Source organism: Falco peregrinus, chromosome 4 (assembly GCF_023634155.1).
Source record: "Falco peregrinus isolate bFalPer1 chromosome 4, bFalPer1.pri, whole genome shotgun sequence".
In the NCBI taxonomy this organism is placed as follows: domain Eukaryota; kingdom Metazoa; phylum Chordata; class Aves; order Falconiformes; family Falconidae; genus Falco; species Falco peregrinus.
The window spans coordinates 49,570,058-49,588,080 of NC_073724.1; the positions used below are offsets into that span (position 1 = coordinate 49,570,058).

The 18,023-nt window shown below is 41.7% G+C and overlaps 1 protein-coding gene across 2 annotated transcripts in view; it reads left to right on the forward strand.

Annotated features, from left to right (window-relative positions):
* SLC9A7 (solute carrier family 9 member A7) overlaps positions 1-18,023 on the forward strand; it is an 80,038-nt gene that overhangs the window by 36,477 nt on the left and 25,538 nt on the right. For both annotated transcript variants that reach the window (XM_055802811.1, XM_055802812.1), the window contains exons 5-12: positions 912-1,024; positions 2,382-2,487; positions 2,777-2,918; positions 6,768-6,873; positions 7,230-7,318; positions 7,430-7,543; positions 10,192-10,303; positions 11,647-11,800. In XM_055802811.1, coding sequence (XP_055658786.1) covers positions 912-1,024; positions 2,382-2,487; positions 2,777-2,918; positions 6,768-6,873; positions 7,230-7,318; positions 7,430-7,543; positions 10,192-10,303; positions 11,647-11,800 — 936 coding nt within the window. The remainder of the gene's footprint in view (positions 1-911; positions 1,025-2,381; positions 2,488-2,776; positions 2,919-6,767; positions 6,874-7,229; positions 7,319-7,429; positions 7,544-10,191; positions 10,304-11,646; positions 11,801-18,023) is intronic.

Below are 18,023 nucleotides of genomic sequence, written 5' to 3' on the forward strand. Positions count from 1 at the left end.
TTTGAGGATTTTATTTGTGTATCTTCCAGACAAAATTCAAATGCAACTTTTGCTGAGATTTATCCCTTTCCAAACAATACTGCCCCTTGAAATGATGTTGTCAAGTCTGAATCACTTGACAAGTCCACAGTACTGAAGAGCAGCAGTGAGTTTTTTGATGTAGTGGTCCAGTCCAAAACAAAACCTGGTTAGACTCTTGCTGGAATTGACTTTTTTAACTTGAATCATGAACACTGCTTGTAATAGAACTTTAGCTATCAAACTTTTAGAGATGTCCCTTCCAATGCCCACACATGTGCATGTGTGCTCTCTTTCCTCTCTCTGCATGTGTGTGTATATATATGTAATTTCATGTGTATATGTACACACACATTTAGTTTAAGATAGCTCGTCACATTAGTTTACTTGCATACAATCTCTTATGCTGCTGATTATTACTTTCTGGTGTGTGGATGTTCTGAAACACAGAAATCCTGAATTGCATAGGTGACCTGGGTTTGCCTGGAAGAATTTCACTAGAGAAACACTTTGAAGGCTATTCTTAGCTCAGAGCTTTTGGCCTATGTGTTGTGTTAAGAGAAGCAATACTGAAGGGAATTTTAAGCAGGGAAATATTACCTTTGGTGGAAAAAGAAAACAGCCTGTAGATTCTGTGTACTAGTTGTGTGAACAGATTTCATGCTTTGCTTACTAGTTTTAAATGGTATCTTCTGGATCATTTATCACTTGACTTCGTTCATAGGGAAAAGAGGAAAATTAATTTTGAGTACTTGGTGTTAAACTATGGCAGTGTCCCGCAGAGCTGTAGCATTACCAAGCCTGCCTGAAATCCTGTTCCTTCTGCTTTTCTTTTGCCTGTCTGAAATGCACCAACTTTTTTTGACTTGGATTTTTATCCTCTTTCTCTTCAGGAATCTCATGTATGGGGTTGTGAAACTAATGAAGTTGGTGGGTCAGCTCTCTGATAAGTTCTATTATACAGACTGCCTCCTCTTTGGAGCGATAATATCTGCCACTGATCCAGGTAGCTTGCTGAGTGTTTTTTAATAACCTTCCAAAATAATCCTATTGCTAGGATTTTTTGCTGCATAGCACAAAGATATTAACAGCACTTCATGTTTGGTTACGTTATACTAGTATCTGTGATCCTTTTCTCTAAAATGCATGCTATCTGTCGGTTTCTTGCTGGACTGATATGAATTGATGGTATGTTTGAGGAAAAATGGAACTTTCCTGCTGATATACTTTAAATATACATATTTCCCCCCACCCCCCACAGTAGGTTCTTTGTTTAGTATGCTTCAAGTTTAAGACTGCAAATGGATGAAAATGTTACATTGTCTGGATAGCAGGGTTTCCTTTAAATACACTGCTTAGGACATTGGATAATTTAAGAGCAATATTTGAGGCTTTTAGGCTCTTCAGGGGTGGGGAACTTTTTTTTCTTCTTCAAATGAACTTAATGTTTTACACGTTTGAGCAGAAGAATGCTTTTCTGGCAGTAATTTAAGTCTTTGTCAAAATAATCTAGTCATCCTTCAGAGTCCAGTAGGCTGACATGGGTGTCTTTGCTTGACAGGTCAGTCTGGAGTGCTGGTGTGTCAGGGGCCAGAGCAGGGAGTGGTGAAGTATGAAGCTTGGCGTTTAAAACAGCTTATTTGAGGTGCTCAGCGGTGATCTGTGTGAAAATAGGAAGTAGCTCCTGTGACTGAGCTGAGCTCTGAACAGCTGGTGCTTGCACATGATTTATACAAAAAATTACCATGTGATTTTTGAAGCTTATATATGGGAACATCTTTAAGATCATGGTCTTTCATTTCAGACTGCAGTTTCTCGAAAGGACATTTATAAATATTTAGCAGTCTTGCCCTTTTCAAATTCTGCACAAATACGCACTCCTATGGCATAGTGTATGCTTTGGGGAACACTTAGGATTATCAGCACGGTTTTACAATGCCTGAAATAATAAAGCTATGTCAACAATCCATGCAGCCTTTAAAAGTACCAAGAGCTGCACAACGTTTTGTTGATTATCTTATATGGAGCATGTTCTAAAAAAAAACCCCAAAAGCCAACACAAAACCAGGGCTTTGGTAGATGTGCTTCGTCTGCCCCATGCCCCTTGATCATGGGGGCTTTCTTGTAAACACTGTGCAGGTGGGAGGACAACAGAGCCACCTCCTAATGGGGCTGCCCTAAAACTGATGGTGGAATTGCTTTCCTACAGATAAATACAACCAGTCTGTTTCCCAGTTTAACGTTGATCCTGTACTTTGGTTCCTGGTTTTTGTTGCTTTAAGCAAACTGGCAAGTCTGCTCCGTCAGCTCATGCAGTCATTCCTGAAGTCAGCCAGCATGGTTTTTCTCTTTTCTTTCTGTAGTTACCGTGCTAGCAATATTTAATGAGCTGCATGCTGATGTCGATCTCTATGCCCTTCTGTTTGGGGAAAGCGTGTTGAATGATGCTGTTGCCATCGTATTATCTTCGTAAGTAACTACCTGAATTTCTACTCTGGAATTACTTAATTGTTTTTGGTATTTGTCTAAAATTAAATGCTTTTTCTGCCAAATGTAATTTTAAAATCAAATGGATTGTCTTGAACTGAATTAATAAACACAGCAAGCATTTGCCAAGATCCCTCATGCTTATATATACCGGAATGGCATACTTGCCTTCAGTATGGGATTGTCTCTTCTGTTGCTCAGGTGTTGCTGTTATGGAATAAAACTTTTCTGATGCCCCTTCTAACTTCTCATTCTGTCACTCTCTTTCTAGATCTATTGTTGCTTACCAGCCAACAGGTGAAAATACCCATGCTTTTGATGCAGCAGCATTTTTCAAGTCTGTTGGTGTTTTCCTGGGAATATTCAGTGGGTCTTTCATGATGGGAGCAGTGACGGGGGTTGTGACAGCTCTGATATCCTTTTTCATGTTTAGCTCTTCCAGACTAGATGCCACATTCAGGTATTAACAAGACTCTCCTACTTCCATTTGTAGCAAAATTGACTCTTGTTTCAATCTGAGTGTGAAGATGTGATCGTTATTCCTGTGACCTTTGCCTATAGAAAGGCATTATAGATACACACAGAAATATGCTTTTTCCTATATAAATGTGGCGACACTAGAAGTTTTAGTAATGTTGCTGTACACTGGGAGCCAAGGGGAAGCCCTAAATGGGCATGTCCTAATGTCCAGGGTTTTTTTATGAAATGTTTATTATTAGGCTTGAAAGATATCTTGTATGATAACCAGTGTTTGATTCTGTCTTCAGCAAAATCATTAATAGCTATTTCTGACCCCACAGAGTTCTTTGTCCTGTATTTAAACTTTATGCTGGAAATCTGATGCTGTATGTCTTGAATAAGATTGTATCTCTACCAGAGTTAACATCATAACGTGATCATTCTCTTGAAGCTTGCTGCTGCTATTTGACTAGAGTTCTGAGGTACTCAGCAAGCAATCTACGTAAGTTTTGTCTTAGGCTCAGACAGTAGACCTTAACCCTGACCTGCTCCAGAAATCATGATGCTTCTTCAGGAACCATTTAAACTTCTTTGCTTGCAGACTAGCTAGTATAACCATATTTGTACATGTCTCAAGTTGCTTTGATCTGCCTAGACTTCTGAACATTGACCTAAAGGGGTAAAATATGATAAGTTATACAATAATTGTGAACCTGTGAGTCTTCATCTCTAAGCAATAATGTATCAACTGTATCTTGTTTTATATATATACACACACTGTGCAGATTTGTCTGGTATGTCTGCATAATGGAAACCCTTCAGGTATAAGAGGGAAGATGTGCTGTTGATGCTTTAATATTTGGTCTTCTTGTTCCACTGTTCTGCAATAGATGTGACCCAGAACTCTGATTCTCCATCTGGCTTTTAGGCTACTGGCCATCCATAGCTCTAGATACTCAAATGCTGTTGCTGTGATTTTTGGCTTGCTGGCTGGTTACCAATTACAGCTGAAATGCATTCAGATCCATTTTGTAAAATCACGCTTCTGAAGCAACAGTTGGTTCTTGCTGTTTCTAATGTTTGTGCTTAGGAGGGTGATATGAGACTGGGAGGGAGGAGGCTGCCCAAAAGACAGCCTCTGTGGTGGTTTTCGTGTGTGGTGGTGGTGTTTTGGTTTTTGGTGGGGTCGCCAAATTATACAATTTTTAACTATTTTCTTTTGGAAAAATACTTAATGTCATGCAGTACTGTAGAAGGAAACTGTAAATTTGGATTTTACTCTTCATAGCTGATTAGAATCCATAACTTAAGTAATGAGTGAAGTTAATAGACTGTTAATCCGATAGCTCTGAGGAACTTATAACTGTGCCTGTGAGTCAGGGGTTTCATGCAGTCATGCGTTGTCCTTTGAAAACAGACAGAATACTTAGTTTCCAAATCTATGCAGGTAAAACACAAGGACTTGTTCTGGCTTTCAGCAAGCTGTCTTGACCTCAATATCTGTGGTTATTTTTGTAACAGTTAAGGTATTGGACCACTTTGTATTTTCTTTCTGAATTGCAGAATCTGCCTGGTTGAAATGAAGTGAAGCAGAAGACCATGTCTAAGGATTAAAGAAAGAAAGTTAAGAGAACAGAAATAATTTAATTTGAATTACACTTCAATTTGGGTCAGTTATATGAAATAATAAAACCTGTTTTCTTAGCTTTCTCTCACATTCATCTTCCTCCAAAATGATGGGCATTTCATTTCAGATTTAATGAAATGTTTTGCTATGTCTACCTATGACAGCAATGGGAATAAAGGATTTGATTCGTAAAGCTGCTGGAAACAACTGAAAATGAGGAACTGGTTCTGATGAGGGCCTTTGCCTAACTTCAAGGGAACAAGGTTCAACCTCTTTCTTGTGCAGTGATTGTGGCTATCCAGTTTCTTAAGCACCCATGAATGCCTTTTGAGCCAGGCACTGGGATAAGCTCGTGGTGGGGTTATCTGAGTGCCCAGTGGGAAGATGGGTTCTAATTGTTGCTGTGGTGGATGTTGCCACTTTAGAAGCAGGATCTTAGAATATAAGTAGTCTGGGGGTGTGGTGGGATTCGGCTGAGTGTAGCAGTACATCCTTAAAAGTTTTAAGAGAGATGTTTTATGTGGAAAAGTGACTGTGTGGAAAATTAACAGCTGTTCTAAATGCTGTACTGACAACTGTCATGGAGAATAATATTTTTTTTAATGACTGTTTGGGCTTTTGTTTTGAGGGCAGCCTTCTGAAAAAGTAAGGTCACAGCCGAAGGTGTGGCTGGAGTATGTGTTTTGGAGCCCTTGCCTTCCTGCAAGTTAGCAGAGAATGCCAACAAACGTAGGTGTAGGTGTGGAGTGGGTGGCTGACCTCAGGATTGCTTTGTCCTAACCAGGCTTCCACTGGAATGCTGCCAGCTGTTTGCCTCAAGTGTTTAACACTTGTGGGCTACCTGACTGCTGCTTGCTGGAGACCGTCAAGAGTGCTGTGAGGCCCAGACCTCCCAGGACTGTGAACTATCTGTAAAAAGCAGTGCTGCTCATTGCTTTTAGCATCCCTATCCCATATTGAGCTATGATGCCCCAAGCAGCAGTCCTGGCATTAGCTTTAGATTGTGTAGTGCTGCAGAGAGCTCAGGATGCAGCTGTGTTACGCATGGAGAGCAATGGTGGATGATGGCGCAGCCTTCATGCGTCCATTGAAGTACCAATTGCCTTCATGTGACCAGGGGAGTGTGCTATCACCTTACTGTTTCAAGTGTCCTTGCTGTCTTCCCACTTGAATTTCAGAGAAGACTCTGCTAGTTGTTAGCTTTCAGAAAGACCAGGGATCTCTCTTCCACCACTGTTAGCACATGGTTTCTTTTTGTGTCTTCTAGAAGAGCTGCACCTCTGGTACAGTGAGCTGTTCAGTGTTTGCCTGCTGCCAGAGTAGTGATAAGGGGAAAAAAAAACCCCACCAACCCCAAAATTCTATAAGTATGTTAACAACTTTTTTGTAGTATGTGAAGTACTATATTTAATATTACTGAAATCTGTTCTACTTCTTCAGTAGCTGTATGAACTATTAATTTGGTGTGTGTTTGTTCCTCAAGTTTTGCTCCTCTCTGCATGATGAACCTGTTTTTCTTCCCATTGAAAGACTGAGCTGCTTTGAGTTGGCTTTTACTCTTACATCAATACAAGTAGAGGAGATATATTTTGTTGTAGACAGAATTCTTCTTTTGCCTCAAAAGTGGAGAAGCAGACACGCTTGCTGAAAAAGACAGAGCAACAAATCTGAGCAAAAAAAATCTGTCAGCTTAGGGTTGCTGTAATCAAGAACAGTCCTGTGTATTAAATGCTTCTGAATGTATCTGATACTTATTCAAAGATGAGGGGGGTATCTCTATTTGGGAGGGGGCAGGATGGGGGGGGGGGGGGGGCAACACCCCCCCCCACACACACCTGAAAAAACCAAGACACACAATCTAAAATGAACACTAAGTATATATCCCTTCCCTGCTGGCACTTGCAGGAAAACATGGCATAGAGTAAGGTATTACTTCAAAGAGGTGGAGCCACAGTTATGCCATGGATATGCAGCAAAAACAGACAAAATTGACTGTTGAGAGAGGAGACCTTGATTCTTAAGTTTGTCTTGATGTGATGGAATTGATGTTTTTCAGCACTAGAAGTGTTCTGTTTTCCATCTAGCATTGGTTGTTAGCGCATAAGTGTTCTTCATAAATACTGGGTATAGAGAAGCCAAAGGGTTTGTTTTTTGATCCCTTAACAAATGACTTAACGTGACGAAGTTTACCAAGTTGCACTGCTTCCCCCTGCTGGAAACGGCTCTCTTCTTCTTGATGTCCTGGAGCACTTTCTTGCTTGCAGAAGCTTGTGGATTTACTGGTGAGTTATTGGGATTCAAGCACACGGAGACAGAAGTCCTGTCCATCTTAGCAGCCATTTTTCCACTTTCTCATAGAAACTTTACTATGAGAAACATGATGTTGGTACTTAAAGCTTTTTTTACATTCCGTACAATGTCACTGAAGGTGCAGCTCACTGTGTAACAAAGGCTTTTAAGACCAGTGGTTTTGATTCAAACACCACCTCCCCAACCTGGAATCTAACGCACTTGAAAATAAGGTTCATAGAATCTCAAAGTTAAGGATAATGTGTAAATATAATAGATCTTGGGAAGGGAAAATATGTTGAGCTCACACAGTAAACGGGCTGATTTTTACATGTGGTTTTGTTCACAGGTGTGGTTGCTGTCCTCTTCTGTGGAATTACCCAGGCGCATTATACCTACAATAACTTGTCAGTTGAATCGAGAAGTCGCACTAAGCAGGCAAGACTCTTTCACCTTTTACACAGTGTACTGCTGTAGTACTTCATATAGTATTGTTTTTGAAAAGCATCTTTTTGCTTGGCCTTTAACATGTGATTGTTTTCTCCCTAGCTCTTTGAGGTATTGCACTTCCTGGCTGAGAACTTCATATTTTCTTATATGGGTTTGGCATTGTTTACTTTCCAGAAACACATATTCAGCCCAGTTTTCATCATTGGAGCTTTCGTATCCTTTTTTGCTTTGTGTGAGGTTTCTTTATTAACTAATGTGCCTGAAAACTTGTGGCTTCTGTTGGCTTTACCAAATAGAGGACGGTGGCTGATCTGAGTTACCCTGATGCCTTGCAGGTGCAATTATTTTGAGAACAATCTTTGCTTTTCCCTTACATCAAAGCCCTAAAGCAGGGGTCCTCAAACTATGGCCTGCGGGCTGGATACGGCCCCCCAGGGTCCTCAATCTGGCCCCCGGTATTTACAGACCCCCCCACCCCCTGCTGGGGGTTGGGGGGGGGGGGGGGGGGGGAAACCAAGCAGCTGCAGATGGCTGCCTGCCACTGCATCCGTGCGCCGGCCCCCTGGTTAAAAAGTTTGAGGACCCCTGCCCTAAAGCCTCTGTGCTGCACAGTTGTTCCCTCTGTACCTGAGCAAGTGCTAGAAATCTTATAATTTCAATAGATAAATAAATTAATGTGCTTTACTGTATGTCTTGGCTATTGACAGCCAGCAGCACTTGTGTTGCTCTTCTATTCTTTGGAGGCTTAGAAAAGGATCAGTTTTTCTCTTTGCTTCTAACGATCCCCCTTGAAGTAAGCAAACAAACTTCAAGTAAATAAAGAGGATTGTGGGTGAAGAGATGGTCTTTGAGCAATGCCCCAAAGGTGTAGAGGTCAGGATCACAGGTGATGGGAGAACTGAGCTGTAGTGCTAGACCGTGACATGAAGGGTACACGCTACTGCAAGGTGCTGCTGTTGGAGATGGGCATCCAGTTCCCTTGTTCCTGGCTGACTTGGTACCTGGCTCTCTAATGCCCCAGAACTTGAACACTTTTGTAGTAGTCGCACTCACGTAAGCTAGGAATCACTTGACTCTTCTCTGCACACTGCCTCTGTTGAAATGGCTTATGTAACTATTTATTCACTATATTCCTGGCTGCTTGAAACTTCAGAGCAATTAAGGGTGCATGAAGCAATGGGAACTCATCTTCCAGTCTTGATTTCTCTCTGCCTGCTGCAGGAGAGGAGTAGGGCTATTGGCAGTGGAGATAAAACAACCCAGTGAAAGGACGTACAAAGATGGCCTAATCTGGAATGTACTTCTTTTCTCTCCTTCTTTCTACTGTTTTCTCTCATCTCTGTACTACTTCTAGAGATTTATCACATTTGTCTTGATTTTTCATTTGGTCATTTATTTTTTTCTGAAATAGTAATGAATTTTGTACTGTGTCTCTATGTCCGTTCTTCTGACCTAAAAAATGCTCTAGAGCCCTGCAGCTACTGGATAAAGACAGGAACAGAATAGTTCATCTTGTATGCTAAGCATAGTAATTTTTCATCTTTACTGTGGCCTTCCATCTTGTCACAGGTTATGCTATTTGTCTTAGGTTTGTTTTTCAGTATTTACTTTGTTCCTTTCTCTTCCTACCCACCTATCTTTTATTACACTTTCCACACCTTTTTCTACCACTGCACTTAACCTCTGTTGCCTCTTGAGTGTCTTTCTGCCTTTGTGAGGTGGGCAGCTAGTACTGGCATCCACGTTTTGCCTCGACAGCTACTGTCCCCATTAACACCTTGTGGTGGTGAAATTTAGAGGCACCATTAGCTGTTGAAAGAGGAAGGTTGGACTGCAATGGCAGAGCTAAAGCCTCAGCATCATTGACAAAATCTTGCATATGTCGGTCGTGTATCATCACACATGATATGGCTTCTGATGTCTGAGTTCTGCAGTCCTCAAAAGGACTGCTATAAAAGTTGTTTGGAGTAATTACACAAAGCTTTTTGTTCATAGTAATAAAAGAAATCTTAATCTCCTAGAGACATAATTTCCTGCAGACAGTATTGCTTTAGTTATGGCAACAACCCAGTGGTGTCTAGAGCTCTTAAGTGGTTTTATTCCTTTTCCATAAGAGAGCTATTTCATTCTTCTGATGATGTTATCCCAGCAGCAAACGTTCAGTGTTTGGTGGGCTTCTGGTTGTGTTGGTGTTCTATAGGATTTCAGCACATCACTCTGGTTTGTCCCCAAGTGTTCCTTAGGTGATGGAGGGTGTATTCAGCTTGCTCGTTCTTCACTGGAACCACGGAATGTTTTACACTACAGTAAGGGAGGGAAGGAGCTCAGCACCTACTGTAATGAGTTTCTGCAGTACTTTTTTACTGCTTTTTTTTGAACTTCATTCTAGTGTTCACAAGTGTTTTTTGGATTTATCATCTTAGTAACTCTGTACTCTGTAGTGCTTGCCAGCCAGTAGGAGAGTTTGCCTCTGCAGCAGCTATAATGGAGAGGCTACTTGCTGGTCTTATGTTTGTTTTCCTTCTGTACGTAGGACTGCATTTCTGTTGGTTTGAAACATGTAATCAAATGGGGGTGGTGATAGTTGTTTAAAGTGAATTTTTGAAGTAAAGTCATCTTCATTTTTGCAATTGATATGTGCATTATAAAAACTTGGTTACATTAGTTAAAATCTGCATTCTGTGCAATGAACTTTGTAGGCACATAACTGGTGAAAGTCTGTTTTATGTAGACAGGGATAACAAGAACACTTGGTATCATGATGTAAACCTCTCACTAAAACAGAAGCTTGGTGTCAGAGCCAGGTACTCAAGGGTGCATACCTCAGGAATGTGTAATCCTTAACCCTCAGCTGTGAACAGATTGCAATCTTTTTGGGCAGAGCTGCACACATCTATCCTCTCTCATTCTTGTTGAATCTAGGCAGAAGGCATAAGATCAGCTGGAACTTTCAGCACATGATGATGTTTTCAGGTAAAAGCAAAAATGTTTGGAAAAGCAAATATTATTTTTAACTTATAAGCAATTTATAGTACTGCCTTCTGCTTTTATAACCCACGACCATGCATCCTGAATAGAAGACTTAATGGTCATTGCAGCATACCATCACGGATCTTTCAACCTTCATGGAAAGTGTGTCATGTCATGGAAGAGTAATATCTTGAAATGCCAGCTGCTGGCAGCAAGCAGTCACCTCATGTTGGGAACAGAGTATTTTCATTTGATGTGCATCTGAAGGGGATGGGGGAATTGGGATGTATCTCCTCCAGAAGGTTATTTCTGGCTGAGATGGCATACATGTCATGCAGAAAAGATAACTGCTGAGAAAACAGGTATGTATTTATGGATGCCCTCTCCCACTTAGTTGAGAAAGTGAGGTATTTGACTTAAACTTCCTTATGATTTCTGTCACACAGATAATTTAAGTTTGTCATTTAAAGCAAATAATAGAGTGTGCATCCTCAAGAAGTGCCAGGGATGCCTCTATACACAAGAGGGTGTAAAGAAGAGGGAGCCAGGCTCTTTCCAGTGGTGCTCAGTGACAGGGGCAGTGGGCACAAACTGAAACACAGGAGGTTCCTTCTGAACATCAGAAAATACTTTTTACTGTGTCAAAGCACTGGCACAGGTTGCCCAGACAGGCTGTGGCATCTCCATCCTTGGAGATACTCAAAAGCCATCTGGACATGGTCCTGGGCAACCTACTCCAGGTGAACCTGCTTGAGCAGGGGAGTTGGACCAGATGACCTCTACAGGTCCCTTCCAACCTTAACCATCCTGTGATTTCCCCTGCTTAAGAAGTCTGCAGATGGCCAAATGTCATGGCTTGTCCTTGCTGGTGGATTTTCATAATCAAGAGCAGGGGAGGGGGGAAATACAGTCTGCATGTGAACATGTTATTAACTAGAATATTTTCCCAGCTGATAAAACTTCAAGAACTCGTGCTTGAGTTTTGGAACCAACTGGAAAAGTGTGTGTTTTCATTTGGATTCAGAGAGCTGCTTGATCTCCATATGTTTTGCTGTTGTCTATAACTTGTTTGTTTCTACATTTATTTCCTGTTAGTTTCTGGAAGTACTTATGCTTTTTCTTAGCAGGTGTGGATTCCGTAAGTTACAGAAAACTCCCAGGGCAAATTACATTCTAAATCATCCCAGGGCATAATTTATCAGGGAAAGTGAGGGAACTTAAATTTGCCAGAGCTCAGTGCTTTCTGTCTGTCACTTTCTGTGTGTGTGGCAGGGAGGGAGCAAGGAAAGATGCTGTGTTATTGCGGTTGCACTTCTGAAGCTCTGCTATTTCATTATTTTGCATAGGTCTCAGGGGAGCCATGGCATTTGCTCTGGCTATACGAGATACTGCTACCTACTCACATCAAATGATGTTCTCAACAACCCTTCTCATTGTCTTTTTCACTGTGTGGATTGTTGGTGGAGGTACAACTCCCATGCTGTCATGGCTGAACATCAGGTCAGTATGCAACTGTGTTCTGGGGAAACGTCACTTTTCAAATGGCAACTGTGCTGTTCAGGCATAGTCCTACAGAACTTGTTTGATGCTTGCTAGAGGTGTTCTAGGTATTTAGAACAGTATGTTTTATAGAGAAAGGTGCTAGTGCAGGCTGGTGAAGAAAAGGTACTGATGCTGCTGGGATTCAGCCTAAAGTTCTCTGACATGCTGCAAGGAGGTATCTAGGTCCTTGTCAGCCCAGTAGGATATGGAAGAGTGTGGCCTATTTTGAAAGAAAATAATTCATTTATCTAGTTACATATAAACTTTTCTTCCTATGCTAAGACATTTCTCTGTCTTTTGGCTCTTGATAATGGCCCTGTTATGTTTAAGTTAAATGAAGTCCTTGGTGGTGCTAAACTGAATGCACTTTAAACATCAGGTTTGGAGAGATGTTGTCTAAACAACCGGGATGAATGGGATCCTGCTAGTCTTCTGGGTGTGTTTTCTCCTGTTTTGAGGAGACCTGTGAAAACAAGTTTGCCTCTAAATTCTGGCCAATACTTGGTTCTTTTGGTCTGCAATGCATTCATTCATATTTGAGGATGCTTATCAACAGAAGTGCTAGAGAATCATGAATCATTGTTAAAGACCACATAGGTTATCATTCCGTGAAAGTTCTGGCAGCTGGGGGAGGAAATGTAAAGAGAATGGAATTAAAACAATACATGCTGTACAATTTTTTCAGTGTGGATTTCATATGTAAATTATTTATGCTTTTTGACATTTGAAAGCTTACTATATCTTGCTTTCTAAATGAGCTAACCAGAATTTGTACCCCGTTGTCTTGTGGTAAGATAGGAGAAAACAATCTTGGGAAAAACCAGTTTCGGTCTTTGGAAGAACTAATCATTCTTAGGGACTGGGGCTGCTTTTGGAAAACCTGAGTGAATTGCATGTGGCAACTGGTAGCAGGTGCTTTCTAGGTTAGCAAAAAAAAAAAAAAAACAAACCCCCAAACACAAGACTCCCAGAAGTGCTTGTGAACCTTTCTCATTGAAGGTAGCATGCTTCCAGCTGGAGACAGGTATTTCAGCAGTGATTTACAGTATCTCAGGTCTGACTAACAGCAAATATTGGGAAATCACAGTTTCTTTTTCTGGTGCCAAATGAATCCATTCCTGTCCTTTAAAACTGTCTTTAAATGCAAGTTCCAGGTGTTTGGCTAGCACACCAGAAAGAAGCATCACTTCCATGTAGTCGGGCTTTCTGAGGGTTCATGTTGCTAACAAAAGGTAATGCAATACCTAGTGTAAAGTCAACAACAAAACCAATTCTAGTGCAGTTGTCATTAATGATTGTGGGATGCCACATGCTAATGATATTCCTAAGCTCAGCCTGACCGTTTCTTTTCCCATGTGACAGCTGTGTAGCAATTTTAAAAACATACTTGGAATCAGTGCCATGTGCAGCTTTTCATTTGGCACCTCTGACAAAAGAAGATTTCTGTCTGATGGTGGTATACAAGGAGCAACTGTACTAATACACCTCTGCAAGCAGGGCAGGCACAGTGTCTGCATAACTGGCAGTATGCACAGACTGTCTAAGGTGTGGGGTGCCAGGGAGTGGGAGATGAGCTCAGGCCAGCAGTGAAAATGCTGCTTGCAGACTGCTTGCAATGGCTGAATGAAGTATGCCAAGATCTGCCTGCAGCCTCTCTGATGGCTGATGTGAGGATACCCCTTGTCTGATCTCCCCTTGAGTGGTTTCCAAAGCATCTTCCAAAGCGTGGCTGCAACCAGGTATTCACAACTGACTCCGACAGGTCTCAGCATAGGTGCTGGCATCCTGAGCCTGCTGCCTGCACCTCTGCTGTTGAGGGAGTATAGCTGGGTGTTTCTTTCAAATCTTGTCGTTCAGCCATGGACAGGATGTGCTGCTAAGTGAAGAGGAGCTGTGTTCAGTCTGCCTGTATCAGAAGGCAGCTTCTGAGTGTGATCAACCATTACCTCTGCCACAGGGCTCTTTAAATCGTCAGCAGTAGGACAGGACTGAACTTCAGCATGTGGTCCAGCTCCTGACCAACTGGAAAATAGTTCTGAGGTAACAGCTTTCCCCCCTGCGTTGAGCCTAGGAAGCAGTTTATGGAAGCATCCAAGAATATGCACTTACTCCTTTAGCAGGACTATATGTGGTTCAGTAATGAGATTCCAGGAGCCTGGCTCAGTTTCTCCTGAACAGCTAACACCATATCCATTCCAGGCCTGCCCTTCGGGTGCGCTATACTTGCAAAAATCATTAGTAACCAACAAGACCCAACAGCTGGAAAGCCTATGATACCATTCTTAGAGCAGTAGCTGCCAAAAGGCAGTTGGCCAAACCATAGTTTTGAGTGTTCAGCTGTAGTTTTTGGGGAGACTTACCCACCCTTGCTGGTAAGCAGTAATTCTAACTGTCATTTGTTTGGGATGGTTGGCAGAAAATAAATGGTTAACTTCCCTATTAAGTGAACAAGGGAACTCTACACAGGAAGCATTTTAGAGAACTGCATGAGTCTGCCTGCAGCTGCCTAGATAAGCACTGCTCTGTTAATGATGGAGACGGCGCTTTTGAGACCACATGGAATCAGATTTGTGCCAGGAGGTGGCAGCTGTGTGCAGCTGATGGAGAGCTAGAAACGGCGCTGGAAGGACCCTCGGTGATTGAGCCCTTTCAGCTGGAAAGCGAGAAGTCCTGTCTGACCTTGCAGATTTAAGAAAGGAACAAATTAGTTTCCAGCTGAATTTTAGAAATATGCTGCTTTATCTTTTCCATCGCTTGATACCTCGTGGAAGAGGTAGGCAGGAGGAGATGAGGATGAGATGCTGCCTCAGTGCCTTGTTCAGCAGCACTGTGTAGTGCTAATGCAGTACTGAGGCTGTGCAGTAGGTAGCTTGTGCCTGGGGTGGCCTGGCATGCTTTCTGAGCCTTGGCACCTGCCCATTAAGTTAAATTGCAAGAGGCTGGAAATAAGTAATGGTCCTATACAGGATTGTTTAGCAGAAAAGATTAAAAGATAAAAGGTGGTTTGCTTCCTGTGTAAAGTGAAGGGACATAGGAAACTAATGCCATTTAGGTGTGGGCTTAAATGTCAGGATTTGTGTGGGCTCCTAAAAGTCCAGTTCTGGTGTGAAGTTAACACCAGTTGTATCCTGGTTGACTTTGGCCTTTGTGGAAGGAAAGATGGAAAGCCTGTCAGCCATTGCAAAGTCCTCATGAAGTAGGTGGCCTTGCTGCAGTGTGAAGGTGAGGAGAAAACAAGGGCCTATTTTAACAAGGAGTTGACCAGGCTGACTGACCCTTTAGGGTGGTTTAGCTTGCCTGGTCATTGTGTGGCGGTGTAGGGTTACTGTAATCCTGTGGGTGCTGGTCTGCCCATCAGTGGGGTTCTGGGTGGCCCCTTCAATATTTCCTGTGGGCTGTGGTGGGCTGAGCTTCTTCCCCAGGAACTGCAGGTGCATGTCTGTTGTACTGGGCAAGTCAGAGGAGCTAAGACAGATGTCAACACCAAGGTGTTTTATTTAAGGTAGTGCCTGCACAACTGAAATAGAACAGTACCAGAGAGCTGACTTTCAAACTTTCAGCTGGCTTGATACCGCTACGTTGATGGGGAGGCAGTTGTGTGCATGCAGGGGGCAATGCCTACGGAAACCCAGAGTTGCTTTGCATGTGCCTTTGCCTCTGGCTGCACCATTAATTACATAGCAATGGGATGCGTGCTTTGTTCTTTACTTCTGGGAAGTAAAGAACTTCTCTCATGATGTGAAATGTGTTGTAAGTAGGTAAGGAATGGAGAGGCTAACATGAAAATTAAGTTCTGGTAAAGCAGAAAGCAATATAAGGAGGAAAATAGGCAAAAATGCAAGCTGCCCCTCCTTGCTCTATTTTGAACATCTTTGGTAATCAGAAGAGCAGATATCTTTCCAGATAAGGTATGTTACCAGTGTACCAGGGTCCACTGATCAGGCTTAAATGTACAGCTAAGCAGAGGATCTATGGTTTGTAGCAGAATCTTAACTTCAGTTTACTGCTCAACTGGTTGGGAAAGTACAGTCATGACAGCAAAATCCAATGAAAAAATAATGAGGTCTTTAGATGCTTTTTGGTTTCTGCCACTTGATGTTGAGCAAATTAAAAATCAACACCAGAAACTGGAGCTAAAACCACAACATCATGTGTTTGAATTTCTTTGCTGTCTATCAGTGAGACATACCCAAGCATGTGAGTGGTAAACAGTTACACTTTTCTAGCAATAGGGTTTTGTTTTTTTCCTTAAAAACTAGGGCATGACTTGGATATTAAAAATATAGTCTCATCCTTTGAGACTAAAATAAAGAAACAATTTCCTGTCTCAAGTTTTAACAATTTCAGCAAACTCGGGAGCCCTGTAAATCAAAACCGCTGGCAAAGTTCCTCTTTTCAGAAAAGTAACTGACTTACTATTTCATTTATCTTTCTCAGGAAAAAAGGGAACTCCTGGCATTTGTATTGCAAAATAATGTTTTTTTCCTTTTTTCATTAGAGGTTATTGACCTGGTTCTTTTCACATTGAGTGAAGCAACACGTAGATTAATGGCTTCCTTTCCTTCATAGTCTGTTTCAAATGAGGAAGTTCATGTTTATTTTAATGAAGTAATTTCAGTTATACCTAGCAACCTTTTTCTAAATCTTAAAGCATTAGATCTTTCAATTTAAAATATTTTAGGTATTTTTCTACCATTTGCACAGGCAATGTCAACTTAAATATTTACTGCCTTATGTCTGACTCTGCAAATACAATCTTTTTAATAGTTTTCTATTTAGTGATTGGGTTTTTTCTTTAAACGAGCAAACTGAAAAATCTGCAAACACTAACTTTCACATAGCTCCTATGTGACCTACTGAAGTATCTGGGATGGTTGTAAAACTGACGGCTTGGTGGCAGTCTCAGGTTATACTCTACTATCTTACCCAGGGTGGTCCAACAATAAAATGTGTATTTCATAAATACCATGCCTCAGTGTGCTGTGGCGGCAGGAGGCAAGCGTTGATGCTGGGATCCAGCCTTGTGTGATGTTATGGACTGGAGTGGGGGATGTCTGATAGGAGGTTACATCCTTCTGTTTTGCAGCCAGTTTCCATTATTCCACAGGTTGGATCCTTCACTGCATTCTAGCTGCTCCCTGGTGCCCTTGAAAGCCAAGGCACTGTCCCTTACCCTCTATTGTGGGGTTTTTCCTTTCACCAGATCTTTTTCTGCACTGTTTTCTCAAGTTGTCTTCCCCAATCTAGTTTCTCCTGTCTTCTTCCTTCTTTCTCAGTCTCTAGTTTCTAATCATCAATCTTTAATCTCCCAATGGAGGTGCAGTGCAGCCTGCAAACCTCCAGTCTCACCCCTCTGGGCCTTTCCCTTGGTAGGAAAGTGATTGCTTCTTCTTGTGGATGTCTGGAAGTAAGTATGGGAGACGTTTCCTTGTCTCTGTTCTTGTGCTCTGAAACACAGCAATTCACACCAGAGGGAAAGTGTGGGCAAGGCCCAGACCCCATAGGAATTGTGTTGAAATGTATCTAGAGCACACGGGTGATAGGGGTTTAACTGCCATGCTCTGGCAAGCCTCAGCAGTCAGTTTCAAGATTCATTATCTAGTTAGGTCAAGTAAAGAAATACCCAAAGACATCCTAAACCCAACCTGAAACAACTTTTCCTAATTCCAGGGGTTTGGTTGGTTTTTTTCTTTAGTGATTTGGGTTTGTATGCTTTTTTTTAAACATGGTGATGGTAATGCTTTTCTTCTTTAGCCATCTTCTAAGAAACAGTTGAACTTTTCCAAAATAGCTAAAATTTTCCAAAAATGCTGCACTTATTAGACATCTGGGAAAACTTCAGTATACTGACTTGGCAAAGATACAACAAAGAGAAAGAAATCATAGAAAGGAAGTTATTGGGCGGTTTTTAATTTTAGTTTTTGCTGCGTATGCAGTGTTGGAGCAAAGCGCTCTGACCTGGAGTGTATGTTGGTATGGGAGAAGAGCTGTTGAACCAGGAATCCAAAACAAATCTATCCAAAGTCTGGTATTTACCTCTGCCTTCAAGGATTAGATGAGTGCATACTCCTCATAGCGCAACCTTAAATATTTGGTATGTCAAGACGTCAGCCTGCAATCAGGGTGTGTACACCTGCTCTTTGTGAAGCGAGACCTCTATGAATTTCTGAGCATCTGGGCT